At 31.8% G+C, this 18,899-nt stretch overlaps 2 protein-coding genes across 2 annotated transcripts; both read left to right on the top strand.

The window, feature by feature from the left end:
- Positions 1 to 7,995: 7,995 nt before the first annotated feature.
- On the top strand, positions 7,996 to 9,377 carry LOC110638540 (transcription factor MYB78). The gene is made up of 3 exons (XM_021789132.2): positions 7,996 to 8,379; positions 8,564 to 8,693; positions 8,811 to 9,377. The coding sequence occupies exons 1-3, from the start codon at positions 8,022 to 8,024 to the stop codon at positions 9,334 to 9,336; spliced, it is 1,014 nt and encodes a 337-aa protein (XP_021644824.2). The 5' UTR covers positions 7,996 to 8,021; the 3' UTR covers positions 9,337 to 9,377.
- Positions 9,378 to 14,526: 5,149 nt separating this feature from the next.
- On the top strand, positions 14,527 to 17,348 carry LOC110638547 (probable pectinesterase 53). Its single transcript, XM_021789141.2, has 5 exons — positions 14,527 to 15,279; positions 15,364 to 15,556; positions 16,179 to 16,382; positions 16,477 to 16,712; positions 16,799 to 17,348. The coding sequence occupies exons 1-5, from the start codon at positions 14,810 to 14,812 to the stop codon at positions 16,947 to 16,949; spliced, it is 1,254 nt and encodes a 417-aa protein (XP_021644833.2). The 5' UTR covers positions 14,527 to 14,809; the 3' UTR covers positions 16,950 to 17,348.
- The last annotated feature ends 1,551 nt before the right edge of the window (positions 17,349 to 18,899 follow it).

The raw sequence follows: 18,899 nt of genomic DNA, 5'->3' as shown, positions 1-18,899 counted from the left end.
CCCAACTACTTATATGGATCCAGAAAAATGGAGAACAGGTTAAATGGTCGAAGAGATTGAACCTAAAAACTGTAGGTAAAAGAGATAAGGGAAAATTTTGTAGGTTTCATGAAGATCATGGCCACACAACTAATGAATGTAGATAGCTCAAAGATGAAATAGAGCGACTAATCAGAGATGGTCAACTTAAGAAATTCACCAGAGACAATCGGGATGAAAGAAGAATACCTGCCTCTAGAAATAGGGATATCATTTTGTAAAGAGACAAAAGTCCAATCGGAGTGATCAATGTGATAGCTGGGGGACCAAACATAGGCAAGATAGGCAATAAGAGGCTAGCCTAGCAATCCTTTTTATTGATAGGAATGAATTAAGCAGAAGAGCAATCACCATAGGACCGAGCGATAACGAGGTAAATCAACCCCATATTGTGTCTGTGCAGATCAATAGGTATACAGTTTGATGAGTACTGATCGACATAGGCAGCTCGATCAACCTTCTGACAAAGGAAGTGGTGGAGAAGCTCAGGTACAAAGCAGAAAACCTAAACAAGGTCATTCATTGCTTGGTCAGCTTGGGAGACAAAACAGTTTTGGTCTTTAAAACTGTAAATCTTGCCATTGTACTGGGTGACGAAGGACACAAGATGGAAATCTACACAGAATTCATAGTAATTAACATTCCTCTATCCTATAATATCATCCTCGACTTACCAATCTTAATTAAAAATGACATAGTAATCAGCATGAAATGGCTATGCATGAAGCTACCAGCCCCAGGAGGTATAGCGGTAGTAAAAGGAAGCCAAAACTCAGCATGATAATGCTATAAAAAATCAACAGAAATGACCCTGCCCATTGAATTGCTTGAAAAGCCAAAAAGTCAAATCTCACCCGAACTAGTTGATTCAATAAGAGAAGAACTAGATGAAGGAAAGAAAATATGCCTTGGAATAACACTCAGCAGAGCGAGTAGGGAGGTAGTCATCCAAAAGCTGAAAAACAGGATAACAATGTTCACGTGGAAGGCGGAGGACATCAAAGGAGTAGATCTAGCAATAATAACCCACAGGTTGAACGTCGATCCAGAGGCTAAACCAGTCTGACAAAAGAAGAGGTGCTTCGCACTAGAACGATATCAGGTAATCGAAACAAAATTTAAAAAATTATTGGATGCAGGTTAATCTGGGAAGTAAAATACCTAACCTGGATAGCCAACGTAGTCCTGATAAAAAAGGCAAATGGAAAGTGGCGAATGTGTATTGACTACATAGATCTCAATAGAGCATGTGTGAAGGACCATAACTCATTGTTGAGCATTGACAAACTAGTAGACACAACAGCAGAACATGCAGTAGTATCGCTAGTCGATGCAATATCAGGATATCACCAAATACAGATGGACCCAGAAGATGAAGAGAAAATTGCTTTCCTGATGGATTATAGGGTGTATTGCTAAAAGTAATGCCTTTTGGACTGAAGAACGCTGTAGCAACATATCAAAGGCTCATAGATCAGATGTTCAAAGAACAAAAAGGAAGAATAGTAGAGGTTTACATAGATGACATGATCATAAAATCTATGAAACTAGAAGATCATGACAAAATTGAGATGAAAATGCACATTAAATTCCTCGGTTACATGATTTCTAAGCTAGGGATTAAGGTAAATCCAGAGAAGATCCGAGCAATCATCGATATGCAACCTCCAAGGAACATAAAAAAAGTACAACGACTTAATGGACAGATCACCACGTTAGGGAGATTTATAATTAAGTCATTAACAAGGAAAACTTCAAATGAGTCGAATAAGCGCCGATTTTATTCGCCCAAAACTAGCGAGATTTCTTTCAAGGTCAAATGCAATTATTTAAATTACCTTTTTTATTTGAACAATTAAAGATGATTGCTATATAATTGAATAATTTGACAATTACCCTGTGCCTATAACATCATCCCGACTTGTGGGTCCGAGTGATAGGAATTCATCATATAAAAGAATGAACAAAAGTAACTTCTTTCATTTACAATATAAATTTTCTACAAGTTTGCAGGCAGAGGGGCCTACATTATCACCTTTGCCCCCCTACTTGCCCTCATTATCTTTCTCTTCTCCCCCCTCTAAGTTCCTCTACCTAGGAGAAATCATCTCCCGGATAGCATTTTTGCAACTCAACGACCATGTCATTTTGAGACTTAGCTTAAATTTCAATTATCTGGTTATTGGTTGTAGCCGGCTTTCAATTTTCATCTAGACTTTTAATTTTCTTAATCAGGTAAGCCAGCATCGATGAGTGGCTCTCCCTAGCAGCAACTAATTCATCCTGAAGAGTAATGAAATCTTCTTTTAATGGCTGAAGCTTGCCCTCCAGATCCTTGGCTTGCTTCCTTGAAGCAGCTGTAGCATCGATCAATAAATTCATTTCAGTCTCTTGAGCCAACCTGACCTCTCAATGTTTGGTTCTTTTCTCTCAGAATTTGTGAACACACTAGTTGCTCCATCAACAAAGAGACTAAGCAAAGGGCTAGATCATCATCAGGCTCTCCCTCTAGCCGAGCGCAATCCATCATCAGTGTATATTTTTTAGCAAACAAGTTGGCAAGCTTCAAATTATCCATAACTAATTCGCTTGCCAATGCTTGTTCAACCGATTGTTTTCTCTGAGGAGGGGGAGGAGGAGGAACCTTAAAGTTTGGAAGTCTGAGTGTCCAGGAGTGGAACTATTTGATGAGAGGAGGGAGGATCAATCCTGGCTCTCTTGGGGTCTAATGGGGAGGCATCTTCCACCGGATGACTAGCTTTTTTCTTCTTACGAATCAGTTGTTCAATATTCTTCACCCAACTCCCCATATCTATAATAAGAAAAGAATTTCAATAAGTAAAATAAACAAAGAGAAAAAGTGTTAGTTTTTTACCCTCAAGAGGCAGGTTATTATAATGATCGGCCGCCATTGGATCCTCAGTCACGTAGATCAACTCTCACCATCGAGCCTCAACCTCGAGGAGCACTTTTATTGATATTTTATCCTCCCGAGTGAGGACTTTTATTTCTCTCACTACTGCTTTTTCCTCAGCGTCTAATCTTAATTTATCGAACCTTTTGTCTACTAGACAATTCCAAGAAGTCTGGATCCCACCACAATATTCAGTAATTGTATCCTCTACAAAAAAGAATTTATCTTTCCACTTCTTTAAAGTAGATGCAGTTTAGCAAAGCCTCATTCTTCCGATGGAAATACTAACTATTCTTTGTCTTCCTAGCGTTATTGAAAAATGCTAAGGAAATACGCGCCGCTACGCAACCTCTTCTCAGAGTAATTCTAAAAAGCAAAAAGGGGTTCAATTGAGCTTCCCATGCAAGAGGAAATTAATCTAACTAACCAAGTGCTTCTCGTCTTCTCTCTTCATAGAGTGCTTAAAAGCTAAAGCAAAGCAGATCTCTTCGAATTTTCACTTTTCACTGATGAAGGATGAAGTAAGCGCTCACTTAACCCAAGAAAGTTATCTCATCTTATTTTATAGGTATCTGGTAAACCTTGCTCTTATTCTAGGAGAGTCCCTCCTAAGAGAGATGAACCATCTAGGGAACTCCTCTATCCTCCTCTGCCCCAATCCACCCCAACATTTCACCATTCATTTCTCAATTAGGCCTTCCTCTCTACAACATTTTCAGATCAATCTTGAAACCCTCGAATTTTTCACGTAACAAATCCACACTATAAAATTTCACCACTATTGGCCTTCATCCTCGTGATTCACGGATTTCTCAAATTTCAATTTCTTCAAAAAATTGAAAGACAAACACAAAAAAGGAAAAAAAATAGAAAAAAATCAAAAAGAAAAAAGGAGAAAAAAAAAGAAAAAGAAAAAAAATCCAAAAAAAAGAAAAGAAAAGAAAAAAAAGAAAAAAAAGAAAAAAGAGGAAAAAAAAAAGGAAAGGAAGAAAAAAAGAAAGGAAGGAAGGAAAAAAAGGGCCAAAAAAAAAAGAAAAAAAATGATGGGAAAAAGGAAACAAAAAAAAAAAAAAAAAAGAAAGGAGGAAAAAAGGTGCCTGAAAAGAGAATTCAAAAATTCTGAAAAGTGAAACCCACCACAAATGACATATATGACTCGCCCCAAGCAAAATCAATCAACTCTAAAATGCATGCAAAAAAAAATGAGGCCACAAAGATAAAGACCCAGTAGAATAATCAAAAAAATAGAAGATAACGCAAACGTAGAGACAAGCAAGAAGAAATAAATGCAGTGAAGGAAAAGGAAGATAGAAAAATAAAGAAATGAAAGAACAGAGCGGAGAGACAAAGAAAAAGTCGAGAGAAGTCAAAAAAAAATAACCCGAACGAAAGAAGAAGCGAAAAGAAAAACACGAGAATTAACAATTGCAAGGCTTATAGTGAGAATGAATAAGGCAAATCCACGATCCAAGCAATTGCAGCGAGCGATGCAAGAAATCAAATCGAAATAAAGCGACTTAATCAAAAATAAAATTATAAATAAAAAAATCAATCCATTGAACTTAAAACGAATATAAATATCACTTGACCAAAAACAAAGATAAATATACTAAAAATTCTCTAATCATACAAATCAATCTCTCTCAACTAAAGAATTAAGATAAATCTCCCTAAACTTTAAAACAAAAGTAATCTCATTTATAAATATTATTATACTATTAATTATCATTTAAATTTCTTTCATAATATCAAATTCAAATTTTCTATCCAAATATATATAAAATTCTTAAATTTTTAATATATATATATATATATATAAAATATATATATATATATATATATATATATATATATATATATATATATATATATATATATATATATATATATATATTATATATATATATATAAATATATATATATATTTAAAATTATATATATATATATATATATATATATATATATATATATATATATATATATATATACTTTTAAAACTATATATATTTAATTCAATTCAATTCATTTATTACTTTTTTATTTTTTTCTTTTCTTTTAATTTTTTTTTTTTTTTTCTTTCTGTTATAATATTTTATTCTTTCATCTTTCATATCTTTGATGATATCTTTTCTTTTCAATTTGATACATTATATATCTCGATCCCAAATATGAATTCTTTCATTCAATTATTTTTTTACTATACTGTATACATCTATTTTCATTCTGATACCTAAATCTTATTTTTATCTTTCCTGTTCCATTACATAATATATTCTTTTATACTACCAATTTATTTTTTTTCAATAAAAGATATTCACCTAATTTGCATTTTAAATGTTAATATATTTATTAAAAAAAAAAATTAAAATAAATAAACAAAATTAAAAAAAAACAAACTAATATTCAATGAAAACAATAAAAAAAAAAAAACACTAAATGAAAAACAATGTAAAAAAACTTAATAAAAAACAAAAAAGTTACAATCAAAAAACCAAATCAACTAAAAAAAAACAAGCAGGCAAAACAAAAGCAACTCCAGCAGTTTCAAGCCAAAAAGCAAATGTCTTGTTAATTGAGCACTAAATGAATTAAATTTATGTGTACTTAAATTAGTTTTAAAAAATAATTGTTTTCATCAGTTAGTCTAATTATATGATATAATATAATTTATTCATTTCATAAATTGTTCGTGTTTTTCAATTGTTTCTTATTTAGTGTTAATTTTTTAGTTTCATCAATATTAGTTTGATGAATAATTTCATTTTTATCTAGAAAAAATATTAAGATCAATCAATATATTTTTATATGATAATTTAATTATATTTATTTATAAATCATTTTAAGATTTATAATAAAAATTTAAATTTTTGGAAAATTTATATAATAAAATTTTTTATTTTTTTTTTATAAATTATAATTTTTAAATTTTAGTAATTGTTTTTGATATTTAAATATTTAAATTAAATCAAAATTTATTTTGTAATTTTTATATAAATTTTTAAATATTTTTTTTTTATTTAATTTTTAAAAAAATTTTATTTATTTCAATAATAATTTAATTTTTTTTCCTTTTTTTATTTAATATTTATATTTTTTTTAAATTTAAAGTTTAATATTATCTTAATTTTAAAAGAATATTTATTTTTGAATATAATTTTTTTGTTATTTTTATTAATATTATATGATATAAATCCTTATTTAATATAGAGATTAGATATAAAATTTTAACTAGTAATTAAGAATCTTAATGCACTATAGATATTAAATGAAGTTTTAAAGAGTTTGTGGTAGTGAGATTGGATCAACCATAAAATAAAATGAAAGAATATGTTAAAAAATTGAATAAAATTACAACAAATTTTTAAATTTTCAAAAAATTTAAATAAAACTTTTAAAAAATTTAAAAATTTAGTCAATTATACCAAAATTTAGGCGGATTTTTTAAAATAATATACTATAATTAGTTAAGCAGTAATAAGTAATTTTCTTTTTTATATAGTTGTTATTAATGGTAAAAACTCGTGTCACATTAATTAAAGAATGAAAATTTGCAGCATTTGGAGATAACATTTGAGAGCTTTGTGTTGTACACCGTAAGAGTGTGAAATTACACAAAAAAATATAAAATAAAATAAGGCAAACATAAAAGAATAAAATTTACATAGTTTTGAGATATTACATTTATTAGCATACTATGTTTATTATTTTCAAAATAATCATCGTCAATTACAAAATCAAAACTATATTACCTATTAATCTAATTATATCGAAGAGATTGCGTAAATATAGTAGTTAATTTATCTTATTTTCTTTTATACATAATTTAAAAATATTTAATTATTTATTATTTTAATTAAATACACCACAAAAGATGTCTTTAATTATATAAACAATAGCCTTATTATTAATGGACAAAAATTTATTTCTTTTAAATTTCATTTAATTTCTCCACCTTAAATGAAGTCTCTCCCAATAGATTAAAAAAAAAAAAAATCGCTCTGCACAATGGGTAAAAGCCACTTACATCAATGAACAATGCATCTATCAACAATGGGTGAAGTAACCTCTCTTTCAACACAAGTGTGATCATATGGGCATGAATTTCAGGCATGCACGGAAGTGGGTTCCATTTTTAAATTTGGTTAATTTATATTCCATTATTGCTTTTGGAATCGCTCAACCAAAATACATGAGTCATATTCGCACTAGCTACCTAGCTATCTTTTTTTTTAATTTTAATTTTAATTTTTTTAAAATAAATAAAACCATTAAAATTTAAATCCCTAACGTTTTGCATTATGAAATAAGCATTTTATCCCTATTGCCTAGCTAATTGACTTTCCTAGCTAATTGTATGGTGCATGCTAAAATTCTCGACTATAAATGCTCACCTAACCCCCTGCATTTAACACATTAGCCCAAAAATGAGATTCTCTTCTTGAAGACACCGCTTAAACCTTTTAAATTAGAAATAAAGATTTTTCCTTTTTTAAGAAAAAGAATGAAGATATATATATATATACTTTTGGGCATATTTATTCTCTAGAAGGAGAAAAAGGAAAGAAAAAAAAAATATTAGTTGGAGGTAGGGGTATTTTTTGGTCGAAGTCGTGACAAATGAGGGACCAATGCCATTGGTGCATGGTGGCTAAGCCTAAGGCATGGCAAGGAAAATAAAAACAATTATGTATTATTAGATGAAAGCACGAGAGGGTTGATGATAGTGGTCGGAGAAATTTTATATAATACTAGCTTCGTGTGAAACCTTTGCTCCTTCTTCATCATCATCATTTTCTTCACATGCTTCAAAACATTCTAAGACCTACAAACTCATTTTATTAATTACTAAAATTTTATTTTAGTCTTAGACGTATCATAGTAAAGGAACTCACTCAAAATCTGCTTGGATTTCATTGCCTGTTCCAGTTTGCGTGTGTTAGAAAGTTGAAAAGTCAAAGAGTCAAACCCCAATATTTAAATTTAACCCATAATTACATATTTAAAATAAAAAATATATATTGTTAATTTATGCTTGGGCAATGGGCATGCCTCCCCACGCTTACTTTATATGGTCGTACTCTTCAGTCTTCTAGTTGATGTCTTCAACTCACCACTCACTATATATACATACAAACTACTGATTATCTGTCCAAGCCTAACCCCGACACCTCATCTTCTCTATCTTCCTTCCCAAATCTGTAATTCCCACTCTCATCTCTCTCTGTCTCTCTCTTTAGGTCTATGTTTGCTCATCTTGATTGAAGAAATGGGTGCTCAAGTAAGAAATTATGATTGTGCAACTTACAAAAATGAAGAGGATACCGACATGAGGAAAGGTCCATGGACTGTGGAAGAGGACGCCATACTCACTGAGTACGTTGCCATCCACGGTGAAGGACGCTGGAACGCCGCTGCTCGCTGCGCAGGTGACCATCCTTATTACCCTTTTAGCCTTTATCTTCATTTTGCCCAGTTGGATTGAATCCTGCACACTACACTTGCCTGAGTAGCGACAAGAACCTCTATATATGGCTTTTTAACAGAAGAACAGAATTTGTTCATTTTTTTTCTTTTTTTATGTTCCTGAATCCATGAGTCTTGACCATACAGGATTGAAACGGACTGGTAAAAGCTGTAGATTAAGATGGTTAAACTACTTGCGGCCAGATGTTCGACGTGGGAACATAACTCTCCAAGAACAGCTCTTGATTCTTGAACTCCATTCTCGCTGGGGCAATAGGTACTTGCTCATTTTCTTTTAGCAATTGTGCCTATACTTCTTGAGATTAGTATATGATCATTTCTTTCTTGTCATAATCTAATTTTTCCCCCTTCCCTGTAACTTGAAACTTTAAAGGTGGTCGAAAATTGCGCAGTACTTGCCTGGCAGAACAGACAACGAAATCAAGAACTATTGGAGAACCAGAGTTCAAAAGCAGGCAAAGCAGCTGAAATGTGACGTTAATAGTAAACAATTCAGAGACGCCATGCGCTATATTTGGATGCCTCGCTTAGTCGAGCGAATTCGGGCAGCAACTGGATCTTCCGCGGGTCAATCCACCGCATACTCCAGCTGCAGCAGCAACCACAATGATATCCCTGCAAATAGTGAAGCCGCGCAAATAAACGACCCCATGATGGAGTGGGTGATGCCAGAGCCATCAGGAAACTCGCTGGAGTCTTTGGATACCCAGGTTTCTCCGGTGTCAGACGTGACTGAGTATCAAAATCCAACAAGTATGCAAACTGGGTTGGGTTTATATCCGGAAGATGAGTCGGATAGGTGGGCGGAGATGGAGATGCAGATGCAGAGCAGTATACTAGGTGATGGAGAGGCATTGGAGAGTCTATGGAATGAGGAGAATATTTGGTTTTTAATGTGAGATTACTATTAGGATTGTGATTTATGAATTAGTTTACGTGACGCATAAGTGTTTGAACATTCTGAAACCAAAAAGTAGCAAATTACGTGTGGCAGCTAACATTACACTCATTTAATTGAAAACGATAGCATGTATAGAGATATATGAATTCATGGCTTGAGGGACCATGTCTCACACTACCAAGAGAAAATTAAAGGGCATATAAGTATTGGTAAAATAATTTAATTGGGAGAGTTCTGTTTCAAGTTTAATTCAGATTAAATATTTAGCAATTTATTAATTGACATTTCTTACCTCTCGATTTTAACATGGCATCAGAGATATGATTTCCAGCTATCATAGGGCTTGTAAGCATAACTGGAACTCCAATAAGTTAGACTCATAAGTTGAATTAATTGAGCCAGACTTAGGTGAATTTATAAGCTAACCTAGCAATTTAGACCTTGAGACAGAGCCAATAGGAGCCAAACAAATTTGATGGGCAAACCCATGCAATATCAAGTGACAACTGGTCTGCCAACAGACAAACTAAATCTAATTGCACTTGAGAGGGTATTGGAATATGGCTTATGGGACCTCCTACATTGGCAATGTACCAAAAAAAAAAACTAAATGGCATATAAGTATTGACAAGCCAAATCAAAATGTCTTATGCCATTGCTTATGCCATTTTGGTGATGGAGAACTTAATTTCAAGAGTGTTCAAGAAAACTAAAGGGCATATAAATATTAACAAACCAAATCAAAATGGTTTAAATCATTTCATTTTAATGGAGAAGCTAGTTTGAAACCCAATTTAACACAAGAGACTTGTCTATTTATTAATTCACATTCCTTAATACTTGATTTTAACAATATAGATGCAAAACATCAATAACTAAATATCATTATGTAATTTTTTTTTTTTTTTTGTATATAAGCAGAAGAATTTTATTAATAAGAGAAAAAGTTGAGGCAGAAAAACCATCACAGGTTGATCCTAGGACCAACAGGTCTAACCCCATACACCCAACCAAAAAAAAAAAACCAACTAATAGTGAAAAAACCCCTCACAATACACTAAAAATCAGAAGATGCAATGCTTAGAAAAAATGTGAACAAAAATTACCATCGGCACCTTTCCTGGTTTTTTCACAGAAGAACTATCAACATTCCACTATAGCATTTAATTGGCGGAGGCGATCTGGAGACATTTGAGTGAATCTTAACAAGGCTAGTTCCACGATCTACCAGTATGAGAAGTGATTAGGAGATTCATTTCAAAGAAAGGAGAAATCAGAATCCATTGCTTTCATTCATGTAGACATAATACAAAATCAGTGAGCAAAGATCAAATGATAGTGACATTCTTATCATTGAAGAGTTTCTCATTTCAGGTCAAACAACAGGATTAGTCTATTTATATTTACAATTAAAAGAGAGAGAGAGAGGAGATGGCATCAATAGAATAAAATGGAGATACTTTATATTTCCATTGGAGAGGCGAGGGTAAAAATCTAGGATAAATTTTAACAACAGTATCTGAACTTATATGGTTGTAATACTATAGTCTTTGAACTTTAAATGTAATATAAAACTCCCTAAACTTTTAAATTTTGTACAGTAAAATTCTTCTGACTTTTAATTATTGATTTTTCAGTTAGAAACTGATGTGAATAGCTCCTACATGGTGTTTTATCAATATTTCTCTCTCATTTCTTATGTAAAGTGTAAAATTATTTTCTTTATATGTGAAAAATTATTTTGTCTATAGAAAGAAAAATGATTCAATTTACACATGGTTTGAGAGAAAAAAGAGAAATACTCAATGCTGAAACTGTCCAAGTCAACATCTAACTGAAAAATTGGTAATTAAAGGTTAGAGAGATTTTACTGTACAAAATATGAAAGTTGATAAGGTTTTATATTATATTTTTAAGTCGAGGGACTGTAATATTACAATTAGATAAGTTTAGGGACGATTGTTAAAATTTATCCTAAAAATCTAAGACGTCTTTGAAAACGAAAAATGACTCATCCATACAACATCCAATTGACAAAAAAATTGTAATGATACCTGCGTATTAGGGCAAGTTGCGTAAGTATGTTAGGATTCATATTAAAAAACATTGTATAAACAAGTCAAAAACATCTAGAACAACTTACACACTCGTGGGAAATATGAGTACAGAATGTAAACACTGATAAATAATGGAATTGACACACTGGAGACTAAAGCACTAATTGCCGCAACTCTTGAAACAGAGGGATTCTTTCATTGGACACAATCAATATTGCTCATTGCGAACAATTCAACATTCTGACCCAAATTTTAAATTAATTAAAACCCTGAAACACAGAACCAAACCAATTGCTGGTTTCTTAATAATAATAATAATAATAATAATAATAATAATAATTTAGCTTAACTTCTCCTTGTTATATATTCCATCTCAATTTCTTGAACATGGGAACAGTTGCAAATGTGTGATGCAATATTCCAGATTAAAAAGCAATCTTTCATGTTGTAGAAGTTTTACGTCAACTGGGAAACATAATAATCACTAAACAGGGAATTAGAAAAATATTAGCAGCCGAAGGGCCCTCTCTGACTCGTGAAGGCTTTCGGCAAATCAATATCAATAAATAAACCATGAATTACCCAATTTTCTTTATGCATCAGCAGCAGCTAATTGCTTAGTAAACTTCAAGTAAACGATAGAGTTAGTGGGATTTTATTGTTAGAATATTTAATATTTATTCTTTGAAGGATGAATAAGCAATGCAGTCATTGCTTACGTTTAATTCTTGCTCAACATGGGGCGCACGATTTGAATTAGTGTTTTCTTTTAAAGTGATTTTAACGTGTTTGGATTAATGGAAAGTAGAAAATGGAAAAAGAAAAAGAAATAGCTAAATTATTATAAATTAATTTATCCATCTGTATTTAATATTAAAAAATTAGTAAATGTTTAGTCCTTAATTGTAAATAAGTTTACTTTTCATTTTATTTTGTTGATTAAAATTTTGAATTATAAATTATTTATTTTTATAATGAGAAATGATGAAAGGTATTTTTACTATGTAATCCATCAATCATTAGCCGACCCCAAATTTTTGGGATAAAGGCTTAGTTGAGTTGAGTTGAATCCATCAATCATACCGGCTCATAACACTGCTACTATAATTTTCTTTTTTGTTTATTATATGTTATTAGTGCTCATATATATCCATGATTTAATTTTTTTTATATATAATTTTTAAAAAAATTCATAATAATTAATTAATAAACTTTAAAATTGATAAAAATTTTCCATTAGGACATTATAATAATACAACAAAATCAAGAAGAATAAAAGTAAGTGTCTAAAACAAAACTATAAAAGCACTTAAAAGACATTATTATTATATTTAAGCAAGTAAATAATTATTAAAAAAAAATTCCAAAAGGAAAAATATGCAAGCACCAGTAAGAATAGATCACATGCTATGGAATACAAGGTTTAATTTGATTAGAAGACTACTTGAAACATTTATCCATTCTAGTGAGTTTAAGGATTCCCTGGTGTCATGGATTCCATTAAGTGCCATGGAAAATCAAAATTTAGTATGAGCTCCTGATGTCCATTTGTTATCCTGGTGAGTTCACTTGCTTAATTATGACCAGTTCAGGGTTACTGCCCCTTTTGTAGTTGGAATATATTTCATTTTTTTAATTTACACAAACTTCTTAACTTATTGTGGAAATTTCTGAAATATATCAATTTCATTTATAAAAAAAAAAAACCTGCAGGATTTACATGGTTGACCATAGTAAATGAATTGCAGGCATCATGGGCCTTGTCTGTTAGATGCAATTGATACTTTTCAACCTTCTACAGGAGATTTCTCAAAACGTCTGCTTTTGCCCATGTGTGATGTTATTAAATCACCTTCATCGCCAGAAGTGTCAGCCTGTGATAATTATATTCCTTAATGAAATAAAATTTAAATTTAAATAAAATATTAATCTAACCAGTTAAATTAAAAATTTTTTAAAAAATAATAAAATTTTATATTATTTTGTAATTAATCAAAATAGAGGACAATTATTATTATTATTATCAAATTTAACTATATATACATATTTTTTCTAATCTATTATTCTCTCATCTTTTTACACATCTATTTGTAGTAAAAAAAAATTATATTGTTAAAAAATATTCTTAAAATATTAAAAACATTTTACTTTCATAATATTGAAATGTTGAGTAAAATTCTAAGATTGGATTCGAATTACAATTGAAACTCAATAAAAACAATTCGATAAAATCATCTAATTGATTCTCGGCATTATATTTCTAGTAAAACTAAAGGGCTTTTAGTCAGTGACTTATTTAGATTTTTTTTTTCATCAAAAAAAGAAAAAAAAAGACTCTCCTAAGATCTGTAATTGGTGTTAATGTTTCATTACCTCTTATTTAATTCACTCTATTAGAGACTTATTATCGAACCTGAAATGGATCTCAATATGATATACATGTGACAACTTACCATCTATCCACATCACACCCCTAAATAGAGATAAAAGTTTAGCCATCGTACTGATAGAGGATCGAAAAGATGTTGAGACCACGCCACTATACGCCAAGCTCACTACCAAGTCATCACACTTGGTTGTGATATGTTTAGAGGCCTAAAGTGTAAAGAAAGATTAAATTGGTATATTAGCTGCCTATTGTTAACAATGAAAGACATATGCAATTTATGAATGAATTTTAATTCAGTAATAATAGAATGGATTACAATTAATTACTCATAGGCACATGTAATTGCAGTGGACACTTGAAATACCTCTGTATAACAATCTGAGAAAGCCAACGTTCATTCTTGGAATTATGACCTAAAATCTGGAAAGGCCTATATGGCTAGCTGAAGCTGAGTGCGCTGTGCCTGTACAGACTACAGTGGAAGATGTTGGGCATGCGCTTTCTCACTAAATGCCTAATTTCTGTACACCACCATCGACTGTTTCTGGTGCCTAATATTAATAGATAGAAAGAATGGACAAAATTCTATTGCAATTTGGAATACAGCTACGCCTCCACTCCTCCATCGTGGGTGTTGAGCAATTCATAATGCCCCTCTGCAATTCTCTTTTTTCTTTTTTATATATATATGTATATTGAAAATAAAACCATCGCAATAGACATTGAAGCAGTCCAAATAATCGTATGCAATTACAAATTACATGCTATTTATTGAGTTGATTATTTTGTTGTTGTTTACTTTGCTTTGTAAATTTTAATCATTATGATTATGATATATTTTGAACTCTTATTTCTCTTAAAAAAGAAGTGATTTTATTTATCATTTTAATTTATTGCCATGTTAAATCTACGAGTTTTCATATCCAGTTTGAGATATTGAATTCAAAATGCATGATATGTTTATAAATAATTTTATAATTATAAAATAATTTTATTAACTTAATCTACCCCTAAAAATTTCTAGAATGCCAATTCCTTGCCCTCCCAGTCTCAGCCTCTTTCATTTGCAGAGTATACGCACCCATTGGCATTTTATATTCTCATGCCAAACAATAACATCCTGTACCATGGATCCCAACGTTCTCATGGCTTTAAAATATCATTTCTACTTCCTTCTCTTATTATCTGCTACTTGTTTAAAGTTGTCTTCATCTATTCCAGACACAGAAACAGATCATGACAAAAAGGTTTCTTGGAACATTGATAATCACAGGAGGAGGGAAATCCTGGAATCTAAATCCAACCTTCAGGCACCTGCAGGGTCTACCGGGAAAGTTCTTGATGACAAGCTAAGGAAAGCTGAAATGCGTAATATGACATTAACAGTTAACCAGAATGGGACTGGAGATTTCAAGACCATAGGAGAAGCTCTTAAAAGCATTCCACCATACAACACCAGGAGAGTTATAATAGCGATCAAACCAGGCGTTTATAGGTATGTTATGCTTAAATCAGGTAACTGCGCTCACGTTTTATTTAACTTAGCCAAGTTTAAATAAAACTTGTGATATGGTTGTAGAGAAAAGATTGCCATCCCAAGAACATTGCCCTTTATCACATTTCTAGGGGATTCAAGTGATCCACCAATTATTACTGGCAACGATACTGCATCATCACTCTCTGGAAAAGATGGGAAGCCATTGAGGACGTTTCAAAGTGCTACTGTTGCTGTTGATGCAAATTATTTTACAGCCATCAACGTGAAATTTGAGGTAAATTTGATGATATCAAATGCTAATTCCCTGGTTTCTTTAATCTTTACTGCAACTTTTCTTTACTCTTTAATGCTTTCCTGTTTTCTGTAAATACCAATTTACACACATACGAAGAAAGTTGACAGAGATTCCATTGATGCTTCAAACAGTCCAAAAATTGTCCAACCAAAAATAATATATATCTTTTGTACAATTATGGTAACACCACAAAAACTTCTATACTTTTATAATGTGGTCCTTGAGAATTAATTTTTATATAACCATGTATTTGAGCAATATTTTTTTTTATAAGCAAAATTAATTTATTAATAAGTAATGATAATTGTATTGTATTTGAGCAATATAAGTAATGATAATTGTACCTTCTAATCTCTTAAATTAATCTGTGATGATAAATCGTTAATATTATTTCTCTAGTTTTTCAATGATTTTGATTCTTCTAATTTGTTGCTTTGTATTTTTTTTTTCATTTCATAAAATAGTAATACTTTAGTGTTACTAAATTAAAAATCATGGATGAAATTATTATTCCTTTAATATAAAAAGTAAAAAAAAAAAAAGGAAAAAAACAGCTGATTCACTCAACTTTCCCATGATATGTTTGTATTAATTATTGCAGAACACTGCTACACATGAGATAGGGTCCAAAGGAGGACAAGGCGTGGCACTTCGAATATCAGGGACCAAGGCAGCATTTTACAATTGCAGTTTTTATGGAAGCCAGGACACGCTTTATGATCACAAGGGTCTTCACTACTTCAGCAATTGTTTCATCCAGGGCTCTGTTGATTTCATTTTCGGTTCTGGAAGGTCCCTCTACGAGGTAAGTCAGAACCCAATATAAGTGTGCGCATTTCTTTTGGGACAGGGCCTGGAGTGTGGGCTAAACCTGACTATTCGAGTTCTATTATGTTTAGAATTGCCATTTAAACTCAGTAACGAAGAAGGTGGCATCTCTCACTGCTCAAAAGCGCAGCAATTCTTCATTGGAAAGTGGGTTCTCCTTCAAAGATTGTGTGGTGACAGGGAGTGGATTGGTGTACCTAGGCAGAGCTTGGGGTGATTATTCCAGGGTTGTTTTCTCTTACACTTACATGGACAGGGTTGTTCTTCCCCAAGGTTGGAATGATTGGGGTGACCAAAACCGTGACACGTATGTTAAAATATCACTCACCCTAATTGTTGTACTATAATTATAATCATAATTAACGATGGAACATTCCATGGACCTTTTTACAGGAGAGTGTTTTATGGAGAGTACAAGTGCAGTGGGCCTGGAGCCAACTTCGCAGGAAGGGTTCCATGGGCACGAATTCTTACAGATGAAGAGGCTCAGCCTTTTATAGGGACTTCCTATGTTGATGGGGATACTTGGCTCATTACTCCTTGACATCTTGATTTCTTTCTTCATCTATTACGTACCCATGTACTTGAAAGGTTCATCAGGGCGTCTTTTTCTTCTTTTGGTAATTGGTATAATCCAAAAGAATTATGAAGGTTCCACATTTAATTTTAGAATATTGTGAAGAAGTTCTAAAATTTAAATAAAAATAAATGTATAATATGCCTTTTATTAGATTACAGAAATTGATTTATTATAATTCATGAAAATTAACTTGTAATATAATTTAATTAAAATAAAATAAGCAATAATTACAATGGGTAGTTATAGAAAAAAAATTACTTGATTTCAAATCAAACTGATAAAAAGATTAAGGTGGGAATCAAAGATATGTGAATCTTTCTTGTGTAACTACGTTGGGTTCAAAAAAAAAAAAAAAAAAAGAAATGTTAATGCAGAGTCATATAAAGCTACGCACAGTTGAAATGAAAAGATGGAATTGTGGAAGAACAGCTTATTGCTAAGGCCAATTGCAAAGGTTAGCTATCTTCCAGGTCCTTACATCTTCTTCTTGGCTTGCAAAACTCGAGATGTAGGCATGCTGCTCAGTGCTATCTTGTTTTATAATGCTATGGCCAGTGGGCTTGTACTTCGAGCCCTTCGTTTCCTTTCTGGGAAGAGTATCATCTTTCCTGCATCTCACTAGAGCTTCCAATAATAACAGCAACGAAGCCATCTCTAAGTAATTGAGATTACTAGCTCTTGACAGAAACGTTATATATACAGCCACTTGAATTAATTTATATATGCTTAATTTCCAGCATTCTTTTTGACAAGAATATATATATCGTGGAAAAATGATAAGTAGCTTCTTCATGCGAATTGTGAAGATGATTAATATATATTTTTGGCATCAGAAACAGCAAAGACGTGAAATTTCTCCATGCAATTCGTGCCATTTAAGTTTTTCCACGAGGCGTTGGCCATCTAATTATCCTCCTTTACATGTTCTGGTCAATAAGCGTTGGGCAACCTCAAGATTTTCATTTCCTTGCTTAATTGGTGCAAGAAATCTAGCCAGGATAGACATCAAACTCTCTGTGCTCTTACAGGGTGAATGAATGATTGACCTCTCATATTTTTTTCCGTACATTATGAAATTAATATATAAATATATTAAATATTGCGTATTGTAACCTTAAATTGAGCTTTTTGGAATTTAGTAAATATTTCTGTACTTAATTAATTAAATCATGAGACCTGTTTATTGGGCCCTTTAGATTGATTATCCAGAAAAATATGTCAAACAGGAAATGGAATTTCACCGTTACTAAAAGATATACACACAATCTAGGAAATCTCCCCAGAGAAGTCGCTTAAAATGGCCTAAATTAGGCTCCATCCATCCTTTTGAGTCAGTATCGTTTTCGTACCTAACCTTCTTGAAAAGGGTTATTTCGCAAGGCAACTGTCCGGTTGATGGAACTACCATGACCTGTTTCTTTGTCATAGTTTGGTGAGATTGAAAATGTGCAATACATATATGGAGAGAGGACAAGTGTCTGCATCAGGTAGATCACAGCATTTGAACATACAATTGGGCAAATGATTATGACTCAACCAATTTATCAGTATAGAAACGCATCACAAGAATACACTTATCACAAAAGCCAGTTATTTATGCAGGAACTGAGAAGTGTAATTTCTCTGTTTCTCCTTGAGTACTTTTTTAACATCTAAAACAGCCCACAATTAATGTAAGATTCAGTACCTAAAAATTACTCGTTTATACAGAAGCAGATTTGACTCAAACAGCTCAGGAGGGATAGATAAAGACAGAGATGGTGAGTTGGAAGAGGAACAGCGCCATGCTAATGGTAATTTTTATCGATAGGAAGTGTTTCAAGATAGAAAAGTCGAGTGTTGTAAAAAGCTCAACGAGGAAAGCACTTGGTTAAAGCAAGAAATCCACCAATATGTAGACTGCAGTTGCCAATT

Source organism: Hevea brasiliensis, chromosome 2 (assembly GCF_030052815.1).
Source record: "Hevea brasiliensis isolate MT/VB/25A 57/8 chromosome 2, ASM3005281v1, whole genome shotgun sequence".
In the NCBI taxonomy this organism is placed as follows: domain Eukaryota; kingdom Viridiplantae; phylum Streptophyta; class Magnoliopsida; order Malpighiales; family Euphorbiaceae; genus Hevea; species Hevea brasiliensis.
This window is presented reverse-complemented; position numbering and strand designations above follow the sequence as displayed.